Genomic DNA, 23294 nt, shown 5'->3' on the forward strand with positions numbered 1-23294 from the left:
TGGAGAGGGTGCTGCTCATTGTCCATGATGGAGAACTGTTTATTCAGTGTCCTCCTCTCCACCACGGTCTCAAGAGACTGTTAGATTTCCAGTCCAGTCTGTTATCAATCACCACTCCAAGGTATTTGTAGTTCTCCACCACCTCCCCTCTGATCCATGGCTGCAAGGCGTCTTCTTCCTCCTGAAGTCGATCACCATCTCTCTGGTCTTGTTAACGTTCAACATATGCTATAATAAGTACTAGCCTATACCAAACCCCATTATCATGTGTTAATATGTTACATAATATCCTACAGTATAAGACAGACATATGTTTAAAACTGACAAGAAAAACATGTAGGAAGCTATGTTGTTGTTTTAATAAATTTGAATATAGCATGTAATGTACAATATTGGCAGGGGCGTAACTAGACATTTTTGATAGGGGTGGCCCAAGTGGGGTACTGACTTATGATGGGGTGGCATGAAGCGTGAGCATGTGCACACACAAACACACACCCACACAGGTTTTGGCCATACCCAGTACACGACTAGACAGGAAATGAAAATAGTGGCAACATACAATTGTGATAGAAAACCTCAGTATTTTATTCTTGAGAAAAGAATTACTTGACAAAATCCAGTATAAACAATGTATAAAATGCCTCTAACTGGGCATATAGCCCATATATTTTGGGGTGGCACCTGGGGTGGCCAATCCACCAAGGCCACTCCCTGAACACGCCACTGAATATTGGGACTTCAGGTTTAAGTTAGGTTATGAGTTATAGCTACTGTAAGGTTAGGCATTTGTTTTGGACGGTTAAGGTTAGGGTAAGGGGCTAGGGAAAGCATTATGTCAATGAGTGTCCTCACAACGACTGCTGTACAAACGTGTGTGTGTAGATCTAGGCTACTGACCTGCAAGAACATATATAATCTTTTCACTTATTTGTATGGGACCTTTAAATATACATTTAATGTAATGTAAATATAGATAATATTTAAATCTTAAAGTCGTATACTGGCTTTGAGCGGTTGGATAAACAGATGTGACTGTTGGCGGAACCAAGAAGAGCAGTTCTCTGTTCCCGGTCGGACCGTAGACGAGGAGGACTTCCTTTGGTGTATTTTTCTTGCTGGATAACGAAGGCTTTCCCAGAGTTTACGGCAGAGAAAATAACCCGGCGTACTCGTAGATAATCAGTTCAAGACCCCGACCACGTCCCATGTATGTACACAGCTACTTCAGCTATCAAACAGGGCGATGGAGTCGTTTGTTGTTTTACGGAGCGATGTGAACTGAAGCCTCTGAGCTCAGCAGAGCTGCATGGCCGAAGTGAAGAAGCTGCTGCTGTGAGCGTGTGTGAGCAGATTTAAACCTATTAAACATTTGGGTCTGAAATGTGTAATAAGTTAATGTAAGTTGATCAGATCAGCAAACGCTCCTGTCCTTCAGCTGATCGACAACTACACAAACACGTTGAAGCTAACACACTAGCCCGGCTCTGTTGACTGTTGTTGGCCAGATATGCATTTGCCCTGCGTTAGTGGAGCCGGGCAGCGAATTACAGGTGAAAGGTATTTAGTGATATTGGACAGAGAAACCAACTAAACCATAAGTTCTGTCACTTGACTCGGATAGTACAGTAAAACGTTGCCATCTAGTTAAAATAAAATACACGTTGACTCATTGATAGATTGATTTAATGTTTCATATGATTATTTTGTGACTTTGATGCCCAACCCATATGGGCTTTTATGACATTATTCCATTTTTTAAAGGAACATTACAGAGTATTCAGTTTCCTTCCTTTGCTTTATGGATCAGTGAGAAGGAATTACTCAGATACTCAGTAATATATAAAACCTTCAGAATGAGCTCCACCTACTACCTGAAACATTCAATATCACTACTGTCACATTATTCTATTATTATTATGATTATTATTAAACTTTTGATACTTTGTTCATTTTAAATCCAGTACTTGTTGTAGTGACCCCTTTCCCTTACCAATACCAAAAAAAAAAGAAAAGAAAAAGGAATCACGGCAGCTGACTAATTAGGTTTTATGATGTGTGCAGAAATGAAGCGAGTGTAAGAAAAACAATCCTCTGCAACAGAAGCCGTCTATTTTACTATATAAATAATATACACACATTCACTTCAGCACGCACAGTCAAAAAGGTGTGCTTCAGGTATCAGCTGCACTGATGCACAGGCACAGCTGAGACGGATTAACTGCTGAGTCAAATACATCCCGCTCCCATTGTGCATGAAACAAAAATAAAACACTAATAAGCATGAAGGCAAAATGGCTCTTACAGCTGTTTCAATGGCAGATTGTAAAGATAAACAAATCTCCTGTTGTAGCTGTAAATACAGAACAGTTTTTTGGCATAATGTAGAAAGAGACGGTGTTTAGATGAGTTTCTAGCTGATGAGCCTCTAGTATTTGTGTGCAGCATAGTAGCTAAAAGTAACATGAGCATGTTTGGTTTGATTTCTTTCTTGTTTCTCTGTTCAGGTTGATGGCCAGTCTTGCTCCTCCCGTCCCGCCTGCTCTCGCTTCAGTTCTCTCTTCGTTGCTTCCCCGGGGCTTCGCCGTAGGGCCTTCACAGCTCTGCGAGGGCAGGCTGGGCCTGTGGTGGGTCGGCCGCTCGCTGGAGGCCGGATCCCTGCTGGGGAGGGACGGGGATGCAAAGTGGACCTGGAAGTATCACAGCGACCTGATGACTGGAAGCAGAGACGATGAACTCAGCATAAACTCTGAGTGCAGAACAGGGCAGAGCCAAAGCACCGAGGCAGAACAGGTAAACTTGCAAAACTGCACTTACCTGTGTATATATTAATTATATTCTAATTTAATAAAAGACATCACGTCTTTTTGTAGCAAAACAGCCTGAAGACAAAGACACAACAATACAGTATGACAGTTGAACACATGGCTCGCTGCCTTTGCTGTCAGGGTCCCAGCAGAGATCAGACCTGCAGAGGCCGTCCTCTGTTTTTATGACTCACATCAAGTGATTTGTCATCTGTATCGAAAATGCTATATAAATGTATTTCTATTATTATTATTGCCATATTATGGAAAGTGCTGTATGCGTACACAATTCAGATTACATTTGAACTTGGAGAAAGACACATTGGATCTGGCTACTCTAGCCTTCTTTTTACACTTAAAGGACAATTCCAGGCGAATTCAACTCGGGGGTGTATGAATTTGAATGAATTTATATTTATTAGTAGCACCAATTAAGGCGCCCAGCCTATAAGGGCTTACAAGACACATTATCATCATATTTAGACACCAAATAAAATCATCAGAGCACAGACAAAACCAAACAAAACCAAAAACCACATGGAATTCACATAAATAATTCACTTTTTCTTTTTGACCAGGCACTTTTTATGAAAGTAGCTATAGTAAAGACTTATTTTCTGAAGAACCATTCCAACTTTACCTCATCATCAACCCGAAACAACTCAGGTTTCACATTTTGCATTTTCTGAAACAAAAACTGCCTGGCTTCGTCATAAGACGGACAATGAAACACAAAATGCAGTTCATCCTCAATTACGTTTAGATTACATAATGTGCATAGTCTTTCATCCTCAGGTACTGAGTTAAACCTACCAACTTCTATTGCCAGAGGGAGAATCCCAGCCCTCAACTGGGCACATAAAGATCTCTTGGATCTATCCAATGGCATAGTCACATAGGGTTCTGAACAATATACATTTTTCAATTGGCAATATTTTTATTTTATTTTAATGTTTATTTTGCAGGGACGATACATACAACATTGCCACAAAGAATGAAAAATGCGATGCATACAAGACGTCTAGCTTCAGCTAATTTGCAGTCTTTGTCCCTGGTCAGGCTAAAGAAGGATAAAAGATACTAAATACCGTTACAATAAATGCAATAATACAAATACAGTGAATAGTTATCGTGAATAAATAAACACAGCTACAAAATTTAGATTAAGAAATTGCACAAATTAAATACATTAAACATTAGTAAAATGCTGTATTGACAGTGACTTGAGAGAAGTTAATGTTCACATTTCTGCTGCTGCTTAAGCCAATGTTTAGCTTTAGCACTAATTATCTTTAATTCTGTTTGGGATTTGATATCTGGTGGTAAAGAATTCCATAGGTGTGTACCCAGCACTGAAAGGGATGATTGACCGAATGTTGTCCTGCATCTTCGACTTTTACAGTTTTGCTTGCTCATGCTCCTTGTCGTTGTCCCACAGTTGTCTGACTTAGTAAAAATCTGTGACATCGCTTGTGGGGCTAGTCCACTGACACACTTAAAAACAACTTTCAAAAAAGAGAATTTTATAAAATTAGAAAAAGATAACAAATTATACTTCTCAATGATTTTACAATGGTTTTTGTGGCTTCTGATCTAAAATTTTTAAAGCTTGTTTGTGGAGTGAGAATAAAAGTCTAGTTGCTGTGTAAGTGGCCTGGCCCCAGGCAGTGATGCAGTAGAACAAATGTGAAAGGACCATAGCATGCAGGTATAAATGAGCTGCCCTGAGAGAGAGACAGGACCTGATGAGTCTGAAACAATTCAGACTAGTTTTTACAGTTTTAGACAGCTTCTTTATATGTGCTTCAAACTTAAGTTGAGGATCTAGAGTTACACCTAAATATTTAAACTCATTTACCACTTCAATTTCTTTATTATCAATAGTGATGTGAAATTTCTCTAAGGCTTTCTTTCTTATTGAGAAGCACATTGATACAGTTTTTTTGTGATTAAGTGTTAAGTGATTCCTTTGTAGCCATTCTGAAACAGTAACCATCTGTCTGTTTAAGATATCTGAGGCTTGACAGGGATTCTTTGCTGAGACATAAAACACTGTGTCATCAGCATACAGCTGACATTCAGTGTCTGTGCAAATGGTAGGTAAATCATTTATATAAGCAAAAAAGAATAGGACCTAAAACTGATCCCTGTGGCAGACCAGTCTTACTGTTCAGAGGAGATGTTTTCACATTCTGTAAACGAACACACTGTTGTCGATAAGTCAAATATGAGCTAAGCCAACTAACAGCAAGAGCAGAAAAGTTAAATTCATGTCTTAATTTACTGATAAGTATCTCATGACATACAGTAGGTGCGTTTCCATCAGCTGTTTAGATGCGCATCGAGATGTATCGCATTGGAAAATGATGATGGAAACGCCGTGATTCGCATTAAAATCCTCTGATTCGCACAAAATGAAATACGCTCGCTATGGCCGGGTTTTGGTTGATTCGAATGGGATGGAAACAGCTGTATGCGAATCAAGTGTGACGTAGCGCACTTTCACCCCGTCTACTCCCGTGTTTGCAGTTCACTCACAAGACAACATCAGGGTTTCCGCTGTCACACAACAATTAATTAATTGTGGCGCATCGCCACGGCAAAATAAAAGCCCCCACACACCTTCATATGTGATTAGGCCTACTGCACAGTTCTTCATAGTTCCTCCTCAGTAAAAACCAAACTTATCAACCAGCGAATCCAGCGTTTATCATTAATAAAGTCTGGGGCGGCGCAACTCTCTCTCTCTCTCTCTCTCTCTCTATCTCTCTCCCACACACACACACACACACACACACACACCCCCACACACACACACACACACACACACACACACACGGGTCACGTTATTACGGTAATAAACCTATGCGCTAAATCGTGTTCAAATCAGACCGTCCGTCCGTCCGGCCGGGAGGGGGGGGGATGCAAAGTCCGTAGATGGAAACACACATGATTCGAATTTCTTTTAATGCGCATTTCCCAGTAATTCGAATCACTTTGGATGGAAACATGGCTACTGTCAAAGGCTTTCTTTAAGTCCAAAAACACTGCTCCAACCACATTTCCATTGTCAAGGGAACATTTTATTCTCTCACTGAAATGGCACAACGCCATCTCAGTTGAACATTTTTTACGAAATCCAAACTGTTTAGAATGGTAAAACCGATTGTTTTCAAGATAGGTCATTAACTGATTACCGATAACCTTTTCAAGTACTTTTGACATTGCTGGAAGAATTGATATCGGTCTATAATTGCTGGCCTCAGTTAATGCACCAGATTTATAAATTGGGGTAATAATAGCCATTTTAAAACTTTGTGGAAATTTCCCTTCTTTAATGGACAAATTTATCAAATGGAGTAATGGGTTTATCAAAATAGCACTATGTTTTTTCAAAAATAAAACATAGATCCCAAATGTATCTTTTGCCTTTGAGTTGTTTAATTGCATTATCATTTTTTGAATTTTGGTGCGGTCAGTTTCTTCCATGTTAAAGCAGGAAGCCCGACTATTGTTGTTAAAAATTTGAAATTGTTGAGAATTTAAGTTAAGTTCATCTCTGTTGGGAGTTTTTTGAAAATTCGATGTAAGTTCATCTACAGATTGTATGAAGTATGTATTTAATTCATTAGCTATTTCCTTGATGTTAGTGGAAATCGTTCCTTTAATACTAAGTTCCTTTATTTCTCTATGATGCTTTGGTTTATGGTTTAGGAGTGTATTAATATGTCTCCAAAGATATGAGCTATTCCCACCCGAGTCATTTATTAGTTGCATGAAATAATTTGTTTTTGCCTTTCTTAATTCAGTAACAACCCGATTTCATATCCCCTTATAGATAAAGGTATCTGTATGTAATTTTGTAGATAGTGATATTTTTAATGCATGATCCCGCTTCTTCATCAACTGAAAAATGTCATTATTTATGCATGGCAGAGTTGGTTTATGCTTCAACTTAAGGGGGCAAGTGAACTTTTGGATTACATCTACCACAGTATTTGTGAGAATATCGCAACATATGTCTGTATCACTAGTTTGCAGGACATTATCCCAGTTTAGATGTTTTAATTCATGTTCAAATTGATTGACTTTTTGTTTAGGGATTCCTGTTGGCACATAATTATGATTCTGTTTGAAGGAAAGTCTCTGTAGGTGTTTTTTAGTAAGTTTCCTAATTATCAGTATGATCTGATAAACCTGTTAACAAATTATATGTTTTTGACACTCTGTCAGGTTTGTTTGTAAAGATGAGGTCTATAAGAGTTTTGCTTGTCTTGGAGATTCTGGTCGGCTCTTTAATTATTTGATGTAGTTTATGTTTGGACATAAGTTTTAAGTTTTTGCTTACAGTTTTTGTCCAACCAATTTATGTTAAAATCTCCAAGAACTATGCTTTCTGATCTATGATTTAGTGCTTTAAGCAAATCATCAAAATCTTGATAGAATGTTACATTGTGTTTAGGTGGATTGTACAAGACAATTATATTAAAGTTCATTTTAGGTGACAAAACCACATTTAAAATTAAACATTCTAATCCATAAGTATCCAGGTTGACTTGAGTGCATTTAAAAATGTCCTTCATGTAAATTAATACTCCGCCTCCTTTTCCTGACAGTCTGTCTTTGCGGAAGCAGGTGTACCCAGGCACATCAATCATAGTTGTTGGGGTGTGATTCGGTAGCCAGGTTTCAGTCAAGGCCAAAAAGTCCAAGTTGGAGTCTGTTAACAGGTGCTGAATTTCATCTCTCTTTGGTATAATACTTCGTATGTTCAAAAGACCACCTGTAATGCCCTTCAGTTTTTTCTTTGAGTCCCAAATCACCGTTGCATGGTTTACTGTTCCTTCAAGTGTACATTCTTTTCCACAGACAGCTTCAGGTGGCTACTCAAACATGCGCCGAGAAGTTTTTTTTTACTTGAAGCAAGTCAAGAGTTGATATTCCTGTGTTTATGACACAAACGGGAGCTTCCAACTGCACCTGAATACACCGCGCACGGCAACTGGGTCACGCGCGAGACTCCGGGAGACTTTGAATTAGATCCAGTTTTACAAGCATGTCGGCTTGCTTGAAGTAAATAAACTTCTGGGTGCATGTTTGAGTAGCCATCTGACGCTGTCTGTGGAAAAAAATTGCGGCTTTGAGGGATGTAAACAGCCTAAGCAGCGGAACTTACATCCACTCCCATTCATTGCTGCCGTGGCAATGTGGGGACAGACACAACTACCGCAAAAAAAGGAGCAATTAAACTGAAAATCTTCAGATTCCTTCTTTTAGACCTAAAATGATAGGAACATACAGTACACCCCCGAGTTGAATTCGCCTGGAATTGTCCTTTAATTTAGTCTATTTAGTATGATTCAGCCTTTAATTGTATTGTTTTGTTTTGTGAGTTTAAAACTGTGCAGGAAAGGCCCAAGAGGCAATTTCTTGTACATTAGAAAAGCACTTAGCATGCGCCTAATTGTCATTAGTGTGTGGACCTAATTTCATTCATTGTCATTGGTAAAAATTAGTGGAGCTTCTAAAGAAAAGAATATACAGTCACCACATTCACTAGGCTTCATGCTCTGGTGGACACTGTATATTTATAACAAAATGTCATCCATTTAATAGACTAATCCATTTTACCCCTCTGTTGCTGTTTCTTTTATATCCCCTCCTCATGTCTGTGCTGTGAACTCTTCAGCAGCTCTTTGTCTCTCTGTGACGCACATTAGGTGCATGTATGTGTAAGATAATTGTTGTTTTAGTGCCACAGAGTTTTTTCTCTACATGTTTAACTTAACTATTGGTTTTCTCCCTCATGAGTACCCGTGCGCTTGTCACCTTTCAGGAAGCTGAGACAGAACAATGCACCAGAACCTACAATTATCATGAATCACGGCTGCTGCTGCACGGCATGAAAATAGAAAATGCAAATTACAACGGGTGTTTTACTGACGTTTACTTAGTTTCATGCTGTTGGTCGTCCCATGAAAGTTCCTTGAGAAGAGAGACACGTTTCAATAATTCACTGTTAATACAGAAGTAGACCTGAGTCCATCCTGTCTGACTGACTGATGCAAAGACGACTCAGTACTGACTCAGCGTTGGTGGGATTCTTCATCGTGACTCTTCACCTTCACCATCAGCGTCCTCTTTTGTTTGAAGCCGTCTCGTCTGGCTCGCAGACAGAACTGGTTGTACAGAAACTTAATTAAGTGCAGACCTTGTGGGAAGATGATGAATAAGTCCTTGTAATTTCCACCAAACATTCAACGGAAGAAAGACTCAGAGCAGACCACGGATAATTTACAAGGGCTCTGCAATTAATACACGTAGCTGTCAATCACTTTTATTTTATTATTATGGATGTGGATTTAAAATACATATTGGTTCAGGTGGTAAATACTTGAACCAGGTGGATAATAAACATCTAATTATTCAGTCAGTATCAAAATGAAGTTTTAATGTGAACTTTTATGCTGTGTTTTGTAGGTACAGATAGAAACGGCAGCGGATAAGGAGGCTCTTCTACAAAAAGCTGTCTGGATCAAGTGAGTTGACCAAAAACACATCTTTATCTGATGCTCAAGAGATATGTGAGATATTCATTTCTGCTAGGTACACTGATTGTCTGAATTTCTCCTTTTTACTTACTGGTGGCATTGTGTGAATGAGAATTATGCACAGATGGAGCTGAACACGTCGCCTTGTACAGGAGTTAGGGGCTGTTGATCGTGCTAATGATCAGATTTGACAAACACACAGAGTCATGAACAGGTGGTGCTCATCAGGTTTTAACAAGATGTTTACAACAAGTCTCTGAGTTTGTTAACATCTGTCGCAGCAGGTGAACGGATCGCAGGGTGCTACGTTTCTAAGCTGAGGTGTGACGTGTGAATGCACCCGAGATGCATTTGAGTTCAGATCACTGAGACCACATTCAGAGAGGGTCTGGGCTACATGAGGCCACATTAAAGGGATAGTTCAACATTTTGGCAAATTGGCCCATTGCCATAATCACTAAAGTCATAGCAGTAGGTTCGTTACCTTTATTTGTCAGTGCAAGCTATTTTTAGAACAGTGGAGCGGAGCGGCGAGCTGCTCAGAGCTACGCTACGGAGGCTAATGGGATTTCTTGGTTTCCCTCATCAAACTCATCAAATACACAATCCAACAACTCCAAAACGCTCTGGTGGACAAGTTGTGACCTGCACATTCACCACGCTATAAGATAATAACGGAACGTTACGAAATGGATCCGTCTTCGAGGTAAATACAGAGTCTTCTTGCTGAAAAACTGCCACCGACGGGAATGCGCATCAGCTGTTTTGCATGAATTTCCCTCTAAAACAACTCTGTCTGGTAACGTTCTGTTATTATCTCATAGCGTGATGAATGTGCAGGTCACAACTTGTCCACGACAGCGTTTTGGAGTTGTTGGATTGTGTATTTGATGAGTTTGATGAGGGAAACCAAGAAATCCCATGAGCCTCCGTAGCGTAGCTCTGAGAAGCTCGCGGCTCTGCTCTGCCGTTCTAAAAACAACTTGCACCGACAATTAAAGGTAATGAACCTACTGCTATGACTATAGGGATTATGGCAATGGGCCAATTTGCCAAAATGTTGAACTATCCCTTTAAGGGACCGCCCACTCCACTGAGATCCACAGATACAAATAGTCCCACAGCTTCATCATGAACCATAAATATTTTACTTTTTCAAATGGATAAAAGCTTTCTACACTGTAAGCTGTGGGCAGCAGGCTGATGTGCTCATCTCCTCCCTGCGCCACTCTCTCTCACACACACAACAGACCTGTCTGTCATACATCTTTATTTGCATATAAAGTGGGGAAGTGAGCTCCGATCAGTCGAGACGCATGTTAATGGCAGGTTGGACCGCGGCCCAGGAGAGTTTGGTAAATCTGCCTTTGAACACTCACTCTGGTCTTTTGTGTCGTGAGTCTTTTAAATCTGTGGCTGTGTTTCATTCATACAGCTGCATAAACACACACAGGGATCAAACCTCTGAAACTGTTTTCTCTTCCTGTCAGAGCTCATCAACACACACAGAACCACAGAGCCAAAACAGAGCTCATTCTGATTCACCATAACCTCTTTCTGTTTGTACGGATTTGTGTGTGTGTGTGTGTGTGTGTGTGTGTGTGTGTGTGTTCAGCTTTGCCTGCCAGGTGCGAAATAGAGCCCAGCCGAGCACAGCAGTGCAGTGCGTGTGTGTAGAGGTGTGCGTGAGTGACTGTGTGGATGTGTGTCTGCGTGTGTGTGAGGACGTCCAGCCGGGAACGGAGCTGCTGCTGTATGACGACACTGTGGGAAAAAGTGGGACAACAAACAAGCCTGACTCAGAGGGCGACTCCACGGCACCACACACAGGTAACCACACATGTTATTACACAGCGTGGATTTGATTTACAGCTGGGTTTACACGCACACACACACACATACACTCACAGCCACTTTATTAGGTCCACCTTGGTTAGAACCAGGATGGACCGTTTTTGCCTTTCAGAAGTGCCATAGTTTTTCGAGGTATAGCTTTAACAAGGTACTGGAAATATGCTGCAGATTTATCAGCTGCACAGAGAGAGAGAGAAAAAGAAAAGATGAATGACGTCCAGAGTTCTACAGTCCGGCGGGGATATGGGGGGGAAGAGAAGGAGGAAGAGAGGGCTGTGTGGTACAAGGGGAGGCTGTGCCAGGGGATCCTGAGGGAAGAGAGATTATGTTAAATCAAACAAGATAGAACAGAACAATGCACAACAATACACACTAAAATAACGCTAATCCCGTGATGATAAAATACTAAACAGTAAAACATTTACACACTCCATGATTTGCCATTAAAAAGCAGTTAAGTCTGGTTTTAAAATCGGAAAGGGTGATGAATGCCTGTAGTTTTAGTGTTCCAGCCAGAGGGAGCAGAGTACATGAATGCCCTCTTCCCAAACTCAGTACGAGTTCTGGGAACAGAGGCAGATAGAAAGTCCAGAGAGCGCAATCTGTATGATGAGTTTGATGTGAGAGTGAGGTAGGTGCAGAGGTATGAGGGAAGTAGTCCAATAATTGCTTTATAGATGAAGATGTACCAGTGTAGAAGCCTACGTGCAGACAAAGACAGCCAGCCTACTGTAGCATACAGAGTACAATGATGGGTGAGTAACTTACAGCCGCTAATGTATCTTAAAGCACAATGATAAATGGAATCCAGCTGCAAAGAGGTAGAGCAGGCATTCATGTACAGTACGTCACCATAATCCAACAAAGGAATAGAAGTAGCTGCAACAAGCCTTTTTTTAAAGACAAAAGAAAAACAAGATTTATTTCTGAAATAAAAGTCCAGTCTCACTTTTAGCTTCTTTACCAGGTTTTCAATATGAGGTTTAAAAGACAGATTGTCATCAAGGATGATGCCTAGGTATGTAGGTAAGTAGAAACAGTCTCAATAAGAGTACCTTGAGATGTGTATAAAGTAGGACGATCATGTTCATCATCATGTTTGAGAAACCAATTTGATGATCTGAGCTTTGTGACCTGGAGCGTTATCCTGCTGGGAGTATTATTATTATTAAAGTAGGCACTTAAATCAACTTCCTTCTTGATTGTGATGCTCAGTTTGAACTTGACTGTCTTCACCGTGTCTACATCATGACTAAATGCACTGAGTTGCTGTCGTGTGATTGGCCTGTAAATTGTATATATTACAATATAATTTTCTGTTGATATACGTAAGCACATATTTGAGTATTCACTTGTTTTATTTTCATTTCATTGATTCATTTCTCACTTTATTTATTCAGGCAAGTAAGTCCCACTGAGATTGAAATATAATTTTCAGGAGAGATCTGAATGATAAAGAACATAATTAAGACAGTGTGAATGAAATACTTCACCAAACCATTTAAACAACAACAAATCAAAACAACAAACTTGTAATAAAAATAACACACATGTAAAATGTCAAGCTTGAAACATGATGATTTATTCAGTGAGAAAAAAAACTTCATCAATCAAAAAATAGCACTCTCGTAAATGCTGCTTCGAAATGTCAAAGAGACCGGAAGTACAATAATTGCAGATTACTGTGTTTTAAAGGAATCACAGACAGTCCCTCAATGTTAATTTTCTCACTAATTAAATAAAAAATGTATACACCCTTCAAATATGTGTTCTAGTTAAGGTTTACCAAACTGGATTATATACTGTAGCCCCGAGTAATGTAAACACTAAACAGACTGGTTGGTGTCCACCTGGAGGAGCCAGAGGGACATTTCAATCCACTGGACTCAGTTTTGACCCTTGAAAACCTCATTTAGCCCACAGAGATGGTTCGAGCATATGAATGAATGACTGAGAAGCCAAGTTAGGTGAAATGTGCTGCCTGCTGCAGCATGGAGAATTATCTCAGTGATGAGAGAATTCACACGTCGAGATTATCTAAAATCAGCAACATCCGTTAGTTTGAGTGGAGGAAAAAACCTCACGTCAGCTCAACTGAGCACCACTCAAACTGAGGATGAAAACAGGAGAGGAATGATTGGAGGATAAATCATTTCTGTTAAACACAAAAAACATTAATTGAATTAAAACACCAAACAAGAAAATAAAACCATTAAAGCATGCGTGTTATAGAATAATAATATGCCCTCCAGCTCCGCTAATCCTCTATTATTTGTGGTGGGAGAAGCATTTATCTGGTGTGATTGATGCGACATTAAGGAGGAACCACCGGCTGTAAATACCAGCAGCTGCACACTGGGAACGTCTTATTAAACTCTGTGCTGGTTTAAACAAATTGGGCGTATAAATCACGAAGGCACCTCCAAAACAATTAGGGATAGTAAGTGAAAGATAATAATATAAAAAGCAATTGATCCCGGCAGAGATGGAAGCAAATATTAATTACATTCAGATGGAGAAAATAACAGATGTATTATAGACACCAAATATCATCACAAGTGGATAAAACAGGCTGGAAAATAAATATATGATAATGAAGAAACGTGCACAAGCGGAAAAACAGAGCAGCCAGATGTTCAATCATACGTTAAACTTGACTGGAGTGGGGACTATTACTATAATAATAGTGGGACTTTTTTGTTTGTTTATTTGTCTTTATTTACTGCATTTTAAATTAAAATTCCTAATGATTGTTCTGCAGTATGTTTATCATCATCATTAACCAGCAATGCGTAAATTGTAAAGGCAAAACCATTAAAATGCTGCCTGTCAGTAATAATAATAATTCAGAATGAATGACTCAGTTATAATCAAAAAGTCAAAGTCAAAATCATTTATTAGTCTCCCATGGGAGAAATTTCTCTCGGACAGAGAGCAGTGCTGCTTCACAACAAGACAAAAACAGTACAAAAGAGGAGCTGCAGTAAAGTACTAAAAAACATACAGTAAAATCATTAAAGTGCAATATGCCTCAGAGAGTAGATAGTGGCAGATGTATAGACACACAAACATTCATACACATCATCACACAAGCTGCTCATTCATAAATTAATAATTTAACAATGGCAGGAGCTGCTACAAACCTACGGCAGCAGCTGATTTTCATAGGTTATCATAAGGACAGGGGCAAACTACGGTGGCCCTGAGAGCTCAAAACACATGCAAATAAACAAACACACAAAAAATGTCACACAGAGTGTTTCATATTTTTACATAATTAATGACTTTAATAAATCTGCTACTGATAGTTGTCTGCCTTCTTTGAACTTGACAGACGGACAGGTGGAACATGAAAAACTCAGCGCGAGCCAAGAAAGTGAGGAGACGGATTGCAGACAAAAGAGGAGAGCACAGGAGGTAGAGGAGGAGGAAGAGGACAGAAGCCCAGACAGGTGCATCGAGAGGAGTCACCCAACCAGACACCGGAGGGGGAAACTCCTGTCTGAGCTGAGTGTGGACAGTGATGGACGTCAGGAGAGAGGAGCCGATGGTCACGCAGACACATCAGCAGCAGGTGAACACGCGGACGGGACGGACGAGGCCCCGTCCGCTGTGGACGGACAGTCACACTGTGAGTCCACAGAGGAACAGTCGGAGTCCGGAGGCCTCTCTGCAACTCCCACCGTCCGCTGCAGCTCCCGTCTGGCTGCTAAACCACGACGCGTTCACTGTCGGACCAGCCGGTTGAAAAGACCCCCAGCCCGCCCTGACGCACCCCAACAGGCCGAGGGACGGAGCCGGAGCGCTGCTGAGTGCGTCGCATCTGTCCCGGAGACGGAGATGTCTGTGAAGGAGCAGTCACACCCCGATGCTCAGGCTGTCCCTGCTGTCCCTGCTGTCCCTGCAGCTCCGACGTGGCACCCAGAGGTCAGGGAGAGGCGCTACAGATGTTCCAGCTGTGGTAAAAAGTTCTACCAGCTCGGCCACTTGAAGAAACATCAGTTCAGTCACTCAGAGGAGAAACCATTCACCTGCCAGGAGTGTGGGAAAAGCTACACATCTGCAGAGAGCTTCAGAGCCCACCAGGTAGCTTTCTTTCTTTCTTTCTTTCTTTCTTTCTTTCTTTCTTTCTTTCTTTCTTTCTTTCTTTCTTTCTTTCTTTCTTTCTTTCTTTCTTTCTTTCTTTCTTTGTATATTTAATGTAACAGTGCCAGTCAATGCATCAGGAGACTTTTCAAAGCTAAACATCAATTGACCTAAAAATTTGATTATAAACTGTAAACAACACAACTACATATATTCTATAGTATAAAACTTATATACAGTTTATGATATATATACACAGAGAAAAATAGGGGTACAGAAGGGGGACATTTCTGTACTTAAAGCAGAAGTAAGTGATATATTTGTGTTAATATAAGTCTTAAATAGTTATATCTTCCGACAGCAATCACTTACATAGAGTGTTTGGTCTGAAACACGGGTCTCTCAGTCCCTCTGCTCTGCTCTGAGTCGAGGAGAAAACATTTATCGTATCCTACAGTTTTTATCCAATGAGGAGAGAGAACGGCATGCAGGGCTGTGTGTGCAGCCAAGGGACGCCGTGAATGTGGCGACGTAGGGACGAGGACTGTTATGGTGCGTTCAAGGAAACTCGTATTTTTCCGACCGTGAAGTGGTACCAGTTCGATCTGGTACGAGTTCATGGGTCAGAAGTTACGAGTGGCCGTTATAGTGACTTTCACCGGTAAAACAGGTCGGAAAAACACGAGTGGGTTGCCTGAAACGCTACAAAGTCGTAAGTTGTGACTTGAAGCTGTAATTTACGATTTCAAAAGCCTGCCTGGAACGCAGCATTAGCGAAAACGACCGGACCACTTACTTCTGCTTTAAAGGTACAGTTCTGTCCTACTGTAGTCTATAGGGCCAATTATTGTACTGTAGAGTACCTATGTGTACCTTTTGGTGGTAGAAAAGGCACAAAAAAAGGCACAAAAGGTACATATATGTACTCCTAAGGTACACGTAGAATAAGTGTTAGAAAAATTAGTAGCCTAAGTAAATAAGTCTGGTAACCTATGAGGCGACTATTAATATGATTTAACATAGGGATAATAACTAAACATTCAACTAGTAATTATTTTTTAAATATAGGTAACGGAGGTCCACAGGTGTGCCACAGTCACGAGGTACCAGTAAGGAGAAGTGACAGGTTGTGGCGGTAGCGGTACTGGAAGTAAACTCACTCACCCATAAAAGACGTGCTAACCAATTTGTCAAGCGGTTGTCAATGTCTTGGCGGAGCGGTTAGCATCATTGCCTCTGGTGCGGGACATCTTGGGATCGATCCTCGCTCAGAACGCACACACCAGTTACACCCTTAGGATGCTAGGTGCACAATTGTACTTAAACTGGTACATTTTGAAAAGGTACAAAAATGTACCGGTACAAAATTGTCTCTAAAAAAGGTACGCCTGGAGCGACAAGGGTTTGTACCCTTTTGAGTACATTTCTGTACTTCTTTTTTTCTCTGTGTACAAGCTGACTTATAAAATGTAAAATATTCAGCCAATGAAAAGTTCTAACTATAAACCTACAATAATAGATGACTTTTGGTTATACTCAGAGACACAGAGGCACTTCTCCTTAATTACCACAAACATTTGACACAACAGTGTTTTTCGACGTTGGTTCTAATTAACACTTGCGAGGGACTGATACCAAAAGCTGATCTTTGCTGTGGGTGTTTTAGCTGAAGAATGTTCTGTTATCAGAGTATCTTTATTTTCAGCTACACACACAGGAAGAAAAACACTTGACAAATGAAAGGCTTTAGAGATGTGAAATACGTCACCAGTATCTTTTTTTAAACAGAGTGTTTTTTTTCTTTTCTTACCCCTCACTGCTCCCTTAATGACCAGCAGCTGAGACTTCCTGAAGAGCTGCAATTTCATCCCCCTTAATGAGTAATGAAACTAGCAGTAGTAATAATGGATAGTATCTGAAGTGGTCCTGGGTTTCGTTTGCAGATGAGCCACCGCGGTGAGCGTCCGTTCTCCTGCCCTCACTGTGAAAAGACCTACGGCCTGAAGCGGGACCTAAAGGAGCACATGGTGCTGCACACCGGAGAAAAGCCGTACACCTGTGAACACTGTGGAAAGGCCTTTGCACGCCGGCCCTCCCTGCGCATCCACCGCCTCCTCCACTGCAGCAGAATGATTTACACGCAGCCTCCGAAGGTAGGGATGCACAGTTAAGTGCTGTTCACTCGTCTGTGGTGACATTTCCAGATCCTTGCTGCTTTAATAAGACAAGCAGTGGGCAACTAATCATGGACAGTGTTTGTGCTGAAGCGAGCAGAGTGTGGAGGAAGAGTTTTAAATAGCTTCTGCTGTTGCTTCATCTGCCCCTCAGCTATTCAAGGCTTTTAGACTCAAAGTTTGTCACAACTCCACCAAGTTTTAAAATCTTTGACGTAGCATCTTTAAATTTGCATGCTCCAGTTGTTGTCTCTTCCCAAACAGCAGTTTGAATTTTAAGTATTTAAGTATTTAAAATGAGACACAGTGTGTTTGACTCTGGATTTCTCCCCAAGGTGCAGTGTACGCTCTGCCCCAAGCTGTTGGCTAACTTCAGCTCTCTAAGGAACCACATGAAGCTGCACACGGGCGAGAAACCTCACATCTGTCAGTACTGTGGGAAGTGCTTCAGTCAGAAAGGTAATGTCTGAAGCCCAGGCCCACCTGTCAGCTGTGCTCAGGTTGAAAATGCTGCTGTGGCCAGATGTTTTTCTGCCAGCAGATCTTGTTAGTGAGCAGCAGTTTGCACAGATCCAACTGAAATGAGTAAACAAAGTAATTTTGCAACCCCAGGCCTTTTGGGATGTAACTGATGAAGGGACTAATCAGTGAGGACGGCATGGTGCAGGGACTCTGGTCGCTGAAATAATGTCAGTACAAAAAAGAACCAGGCAACAATAGAGGCTGGTGTGAAGGGGTCTACTCTCCTCCATGGGTTTTGAAGACTTTTTACAATCACGCCGCTTGGCTCTGCAGCCCTGAGCCCAGCTGTGTGCCTTTCCTCCCTCGTCTTTCTCCAGATGCTCCTGTCTCTGAACACGGCATCATACAGAGAAAGTCCTGTCTGAAAACAACACCTGTTGTGAATCAGCACTACACAAGTAAAAACGGCCTAAACAGGCTGATGTGAAAACTGCGTGTGGAGCGTTGCTGCACCAGATACTAGCTGCTGCCACTCACAAACAATAACAAATTAAAATTTTAAGTATTTGTTTTGGGGATTTTACACCTTTAATTGGCAGGACAGTCAGAGAATGACATGGGGAATGACATGCAGCAAGGGGCGCCGGGGGAATTGAACCAGGGCCGCTGCAGCGATGACTATAGCCTCTGTAAAAAGGGGGGCCTGCTCAACCCAGTGGGCTTATGATGCCCAATTTTTGGCATTTTTTAAAATTGAAAAATAAAAATTCAATTATAGAAATAGAAAGAATCAAAACAAACAAACAAAGTCAACAGGGATTTGTTTCAGAATCCTGCTGTTCAAAAAGTGGGGAGAACTTTGAAAAAAATGTTTTTCAATTAAATGATAAGCTGTTATTTAAATTAAAAAACAATCTTCTATAAAGTGTGTCAGTCTTTATCAAATCAAAGAGAGATAATACATCCAAACAAAACAAGAACAAGCCGTCAAAGCAACACCAAACATTTTGATCCAGATTGACGTCGACAGCGTCACATTTCCACCACATTTCCACCACATTTTCATTCAGAACATTAATTTGTTTTAAAAAACACTTTTGAATTTTGCTTATTGTTCCATATGTTTTCACGTTTTCACTGCAGTTGTTACATATCGACTCCTTTAGCTGCATTTATCCGCACTAGGTTTTACATATTCCTCTCAGGTCATATTTGCTTCAGAAGCCACACAGGCGACTTTGACTTTTTTTTGGTGATTAAAAGTGTGTAATGAAAAAATGGATCCAGTTCCGTCACAAAGTACGCTGAGTTGGCAGTTTAGTCGGAACACCGAGCTGAAACCTTCTGCAGTCCTCAACAACAGAAACTCCACCAAATAACTCCAAACTGGTCCCTTTAACTTGACTTTGATTGTGTTCAGCCAGCGAGAGATTAAACTGTGTTTTTTTTTAACACCCAGGCGACTTCTCCAGCTGTGATCAATTCCTTCCATTCACATTTTCATTTGTCAAACTAACAGCACCAATTTTGTGCGAGACGACCTAATCCCTAAACATTATTGGACAAATGCAGATTCTTCACCACAGACCACAGCCTCCTCCACCTGTCTGTCTAACCACCTGTCTGTCTGTCTGTCTCAGGAAACCTCGAGTGCCACTTGAGAATTCACAGCGGAGAGAAGCCGTATCCCTGCTCCGAGTGCAACCAGAGTTTCTCCCAGAAACCAGAGCTGCGCCGGCACATGCTGTCCCACACCGGAGGAGGTTTCCTCTGCAGCTACTGTGGCAAATCCCTGAGGGACCCGCACAGCCTCAAGTCCCACGAGAGACTGCACACTGGAGAAAGGCCGCACCGCTGCCCCATCTGTGGAAAAGGTTTTAAAAAAATGATATTATAATTTAAGAGCCCCCAAAAAATATCAAAGGACGAGCCTCTAATCTCTTCTTACTGATTCTGGAGAATTTTGCCCCATTTCATCTCAGTTTGGAGCCACGTTTCATCTTTTGCTTGAATCACAGTGCAGCTGCAGCCAACCTTCTTTTTAAAATGTAAGACATGCTGTTTTAAAAATAACTTCCCAGAATCATTCATGTACTTTCTTAGCTTAAAAGTACTTCTTTGCTTCTTGTTAGAGTTGGAGGTGAATTTCTGAGTGAAACAAACAAACGATCTGCAGCTGAAACAAAACAGTGAAAAATGAGTCAATGAAAAAGCCAGTTAAGGGCATGAACCTGACGCCGGCCAATTCGCCTCCAACCAGCCTTATTTATCTCACTTAGTGGGCTGCAGATGTTCTGTCCTGCATACATGATTGGAAAGCACAAACTGCTGATTGCAGCCTGGTCCACATTTACTTTTTATGAGGCGTTCGGCGTTCACTGGTTTCATAATTGATGAAGTCAAACTGTTTTTGGACAGTTGAAGGTGTTTTTTTTTATCCCTCATGGCTGACTTACAGGCACAGATGGCAGGTTTTTAGTTTTCAGAACTTTGGTGCTTCTTGACTTGTGCTGTTATTTCAGTAGAAACCTTATCCCTCCAAGTTACTGACACGTCACTGTAGAGTCACAGGCGGTTTAAAGCCAGGAAATGTGGTTCCCCAGTGGCTCACCTAAAGCGTGTAACTCTTATCACTCACTCTCTCTCTCTGCAAGGAAGTCAAGAAAAAACTGTGCTTCTATGCTGTGAGCTGGAGTCAGGTGAAGGAGGTGAAGAAACGTTGCAGCTGTTGGCTCATGGTCCTCCCATGAAAATCATGTTTTTTGTGCTTTTCACATGTTCCTGTGGCATTTTTCTTATGTTAGAGGACATATCAGCAGAAAAGGAAGTGCAAAATTGCATTTCTGAGTTTTTCTGCCTTCAAATTGCTGTGAACCAATGGCAGACGCAAACTGGCAGTTTCAGGGAGACTGGAGCTGACGTGTCACAACTCCAGTGGAGGGCACTAGTGCTACAAGCTCCCGCCCCGCTCTGCATCTGGCTCAGAGGTGAAAGGGTTGACAGCTTGGTGTAGCTGTCAAGGTATAACAGGTATAACTCACCTGGTAGAGCAGCTTGCACCGTGAGCAAGGACAATATTCCAGTCTGGGATTGAATCCCAGTGTGGAGTTTTACGCTAAACGCGCTGAATCTGTAATTGTACAATGTCCAGCTGTCAGCGAGCGTGGGGGGGTGGGGTGGCTGGGCGAGTGCAGAGCAGCGCAGTCTCCGCCCACCCTCCAGAGGTGCATTGCTAATGAGCTGCTAGTGCTGTGTAGAAGGAGAACCCTGGGAAATGGCACAGGTTTTGTGATTTTGGCTAAAAACTTCATAATCACAATTTAAAGACCACAGAGAATGTTTTAAAATAACCAAAAAGGGTCGCGGGAGGGGGACTTTAAGGCCCTTTCACACCAGGGATGTATTTTTCGTGCGAATAATTCACACGTCAATATTTTTTTTCAAACCCCGGTGTTCATCACGAGTCCTTTCACACCAGCCGCGAATGTTATGCGGCGAAAAGGCAACATAATGTGAGGTAAATTTTTCTGAGCTTTTGCCCAGCGAATAAACCAATCATGTAGTGTGAAAAGGAGGTACATCACAACACCATGACAACAATGTAAACAACCTGTGTCTCTCACCCATGGATCTATTATAAGTTCATATAATAGCCTACATCCATGCTCTCACCACCTCCTCAACATCTCTTTTTATCTACAGTCTCTGCTCACCACCATGTCTTGTTTGACAAGAGACACAAACTTTACAAAGACAACAAACTGCAGGACGATGTGAAGCATCGCCAAACAGCCCGGCTGTCAGGACAGTGATCAGACTGTGAGCTGCTGTGTTGGATTAAGTAAAGTTTGTAACAAGACAACAGTGGTACTAGAGCTGCAATAATTAATTGATTAATCGAACAATAATCGATTATTTAATTAATCGTCAACTATTTTGATAATCGAATAATCGGTTTGAGTAGTTTTTGAAGAAAAAGATGTCAAAATTCTCTGATTTCAGCCTCTTAAATGTGAATATTTCTGGTTTCTGTTGCTTTACGACAATATACTGAGTCTCTCATTGGTTTGTGGACAAAACAAGACATTTGAGGACGTCATCTTGTGGTTTGGGAAACACTGATTGATGTTTTTCAACATTTTCTAACATTTTATTGACCAAACAACTAATCGATTAATCGTTTAAATAATCGACGGATTAATCGATATTGAAAATGATCGTTAGTTGCAGCCCTAAGTGGCACAGTGGGTGTTGAATACGTGAGGGATAATTGTGGTGGCCCTGAAGTGCAAAACACAACAGCAAATCAGAAAACAACGGCAAATCAGAAAACACAACGGCAAATCAGAAAACACAACGGCAATAGAGAAAACACAACGGCAATAGAGAAAACACAACGGCAATAGAGAAAACACAACGGCAATAGAGAAAACACAACACAAAAAGAGAAAACACAACACAAAAAGAGAAAACACAACGGCAAAAGAGAAAACACAACACAAAAAGAGAAAACACAACGGCAAATCAGAAAACACAACGACAAATTACTAAACAACGGCAAATCAGAAAACACAAAAGCAAAAGAGAAAACACAACACAGAAAGAGAAAACACAACGACATTAACCAAACCGGAAAAGGTAGGTACCCTCGGGCTGGTTTAGGCAAAGACGGTTGGTTTAGGCGTGTGAAGGGAGTGGTTAAGGTTAGGGTAAGATGCAGGGATAGGCTTAGCCTTGCAGAGGCAGCCAATCAGAGGCAGAGTAAGGCGGGTCTTGGCGTGGCCATAGTAGGAAAAAAATGTATCGCAAGCGGGACTAGCACAGAGGCCGCTATGTATTGCCCAAAATGTTTTGCTTTTGTGTTTTCTGATTTGCCGTTGTGTTTTCTGTTTTGTTGTTGTGTTTTCTGATTTGCCGTTGTGTTTTCTGTTTTGTTGTTGTGTTTTCTGATTTGCCGTTGTGTTTTCTGTTTTGTTGTTGTGTTTTCTGATTTGCCGTTGTGTTTTCTCTTTTTGCGTAGTGTTTTCTCTTTTTGTGTTGTGTTTTCTCTTTTTGTGTTGTGTTTTCTCTTTTGGTGTTGTGTTTTCTCTTTTGCCGTTGTGTTTTCTCTTTTTGTGTTGTGTTTTCTCTTTTGCCGTTGTGTTTTCTCTTTTTGTGTTGTGTTTTCTCTTTTGCTGTTGTGTTTTCTCTTTTGCCATTGTGTTTTCTCTTTTTGTGTTGTGTTTTCTCTTTTGCCGTTGTGTTTTCTCTTTTTGTGTTGTGTTTTCTCTTTTGCTGTTGTGTTTTCTCTTTTGCCGTTGTTGTCTGATTTGCCGTTGTGTTTTGCACTTCAGGGCCACCGTTGCTAGATATTCAACGAG

At 41.1% G+C, this 23294-nt stretch overlaps 1 protein-coding gene across 1 annotated transcript in view; it reads left to right on the plus strand.

Annotated features, from left to right (window-relative positions):
• Nucleotides 1-1064: 1064 nt before the first annotated feature.
• The window catches only part of znf408 (zinc finger protein 408), a 24375-nt gene continuing 2145 nt past the window's right edge, over nt 1065-23294 (plus strand). The window contains exons 1-8 of the mRNA XM_085770411.1: nt 1065-1210; nt 2508-2793; nt 9288-9346; nt 10974-11188; nt 14547-15298; nt 17242-17451; nt 17808-17931; nt 19575-19808. Coding sequence (XP_085626537.1) covers nt 1209-1210; nt 2508-2793; nt 9288-9346; nt 10974-11188; nt 14547-15298; nt 17242-17451; nt 17808-17931; nt 19575-19808 — 1882 coding nt within the window. The 5' untranslated portion in view covers nt 1065-1208. The remainder of the gene's footprint in view (nt 1211-2507; nt 2794-9287; nt 9347-10973; nt 11189-14546; nt 15299-17241; nt 17452-17807; nt 17932-19574; nt 19809-23294) is intronic.

The sequence above is a fragment of the Trachurus japonicus genome, chromosome 3 (genome assembly GCF_045865225.1).
Source record: "Trachurus japonicus isolate A0001 chromosome 3, Traja_1.0".
NCBI lineage: Eukaryota > Metazoa > Chordata > Actinopteri > Carangiformes > Carangidae > Trachurus > Trachurus japonicus.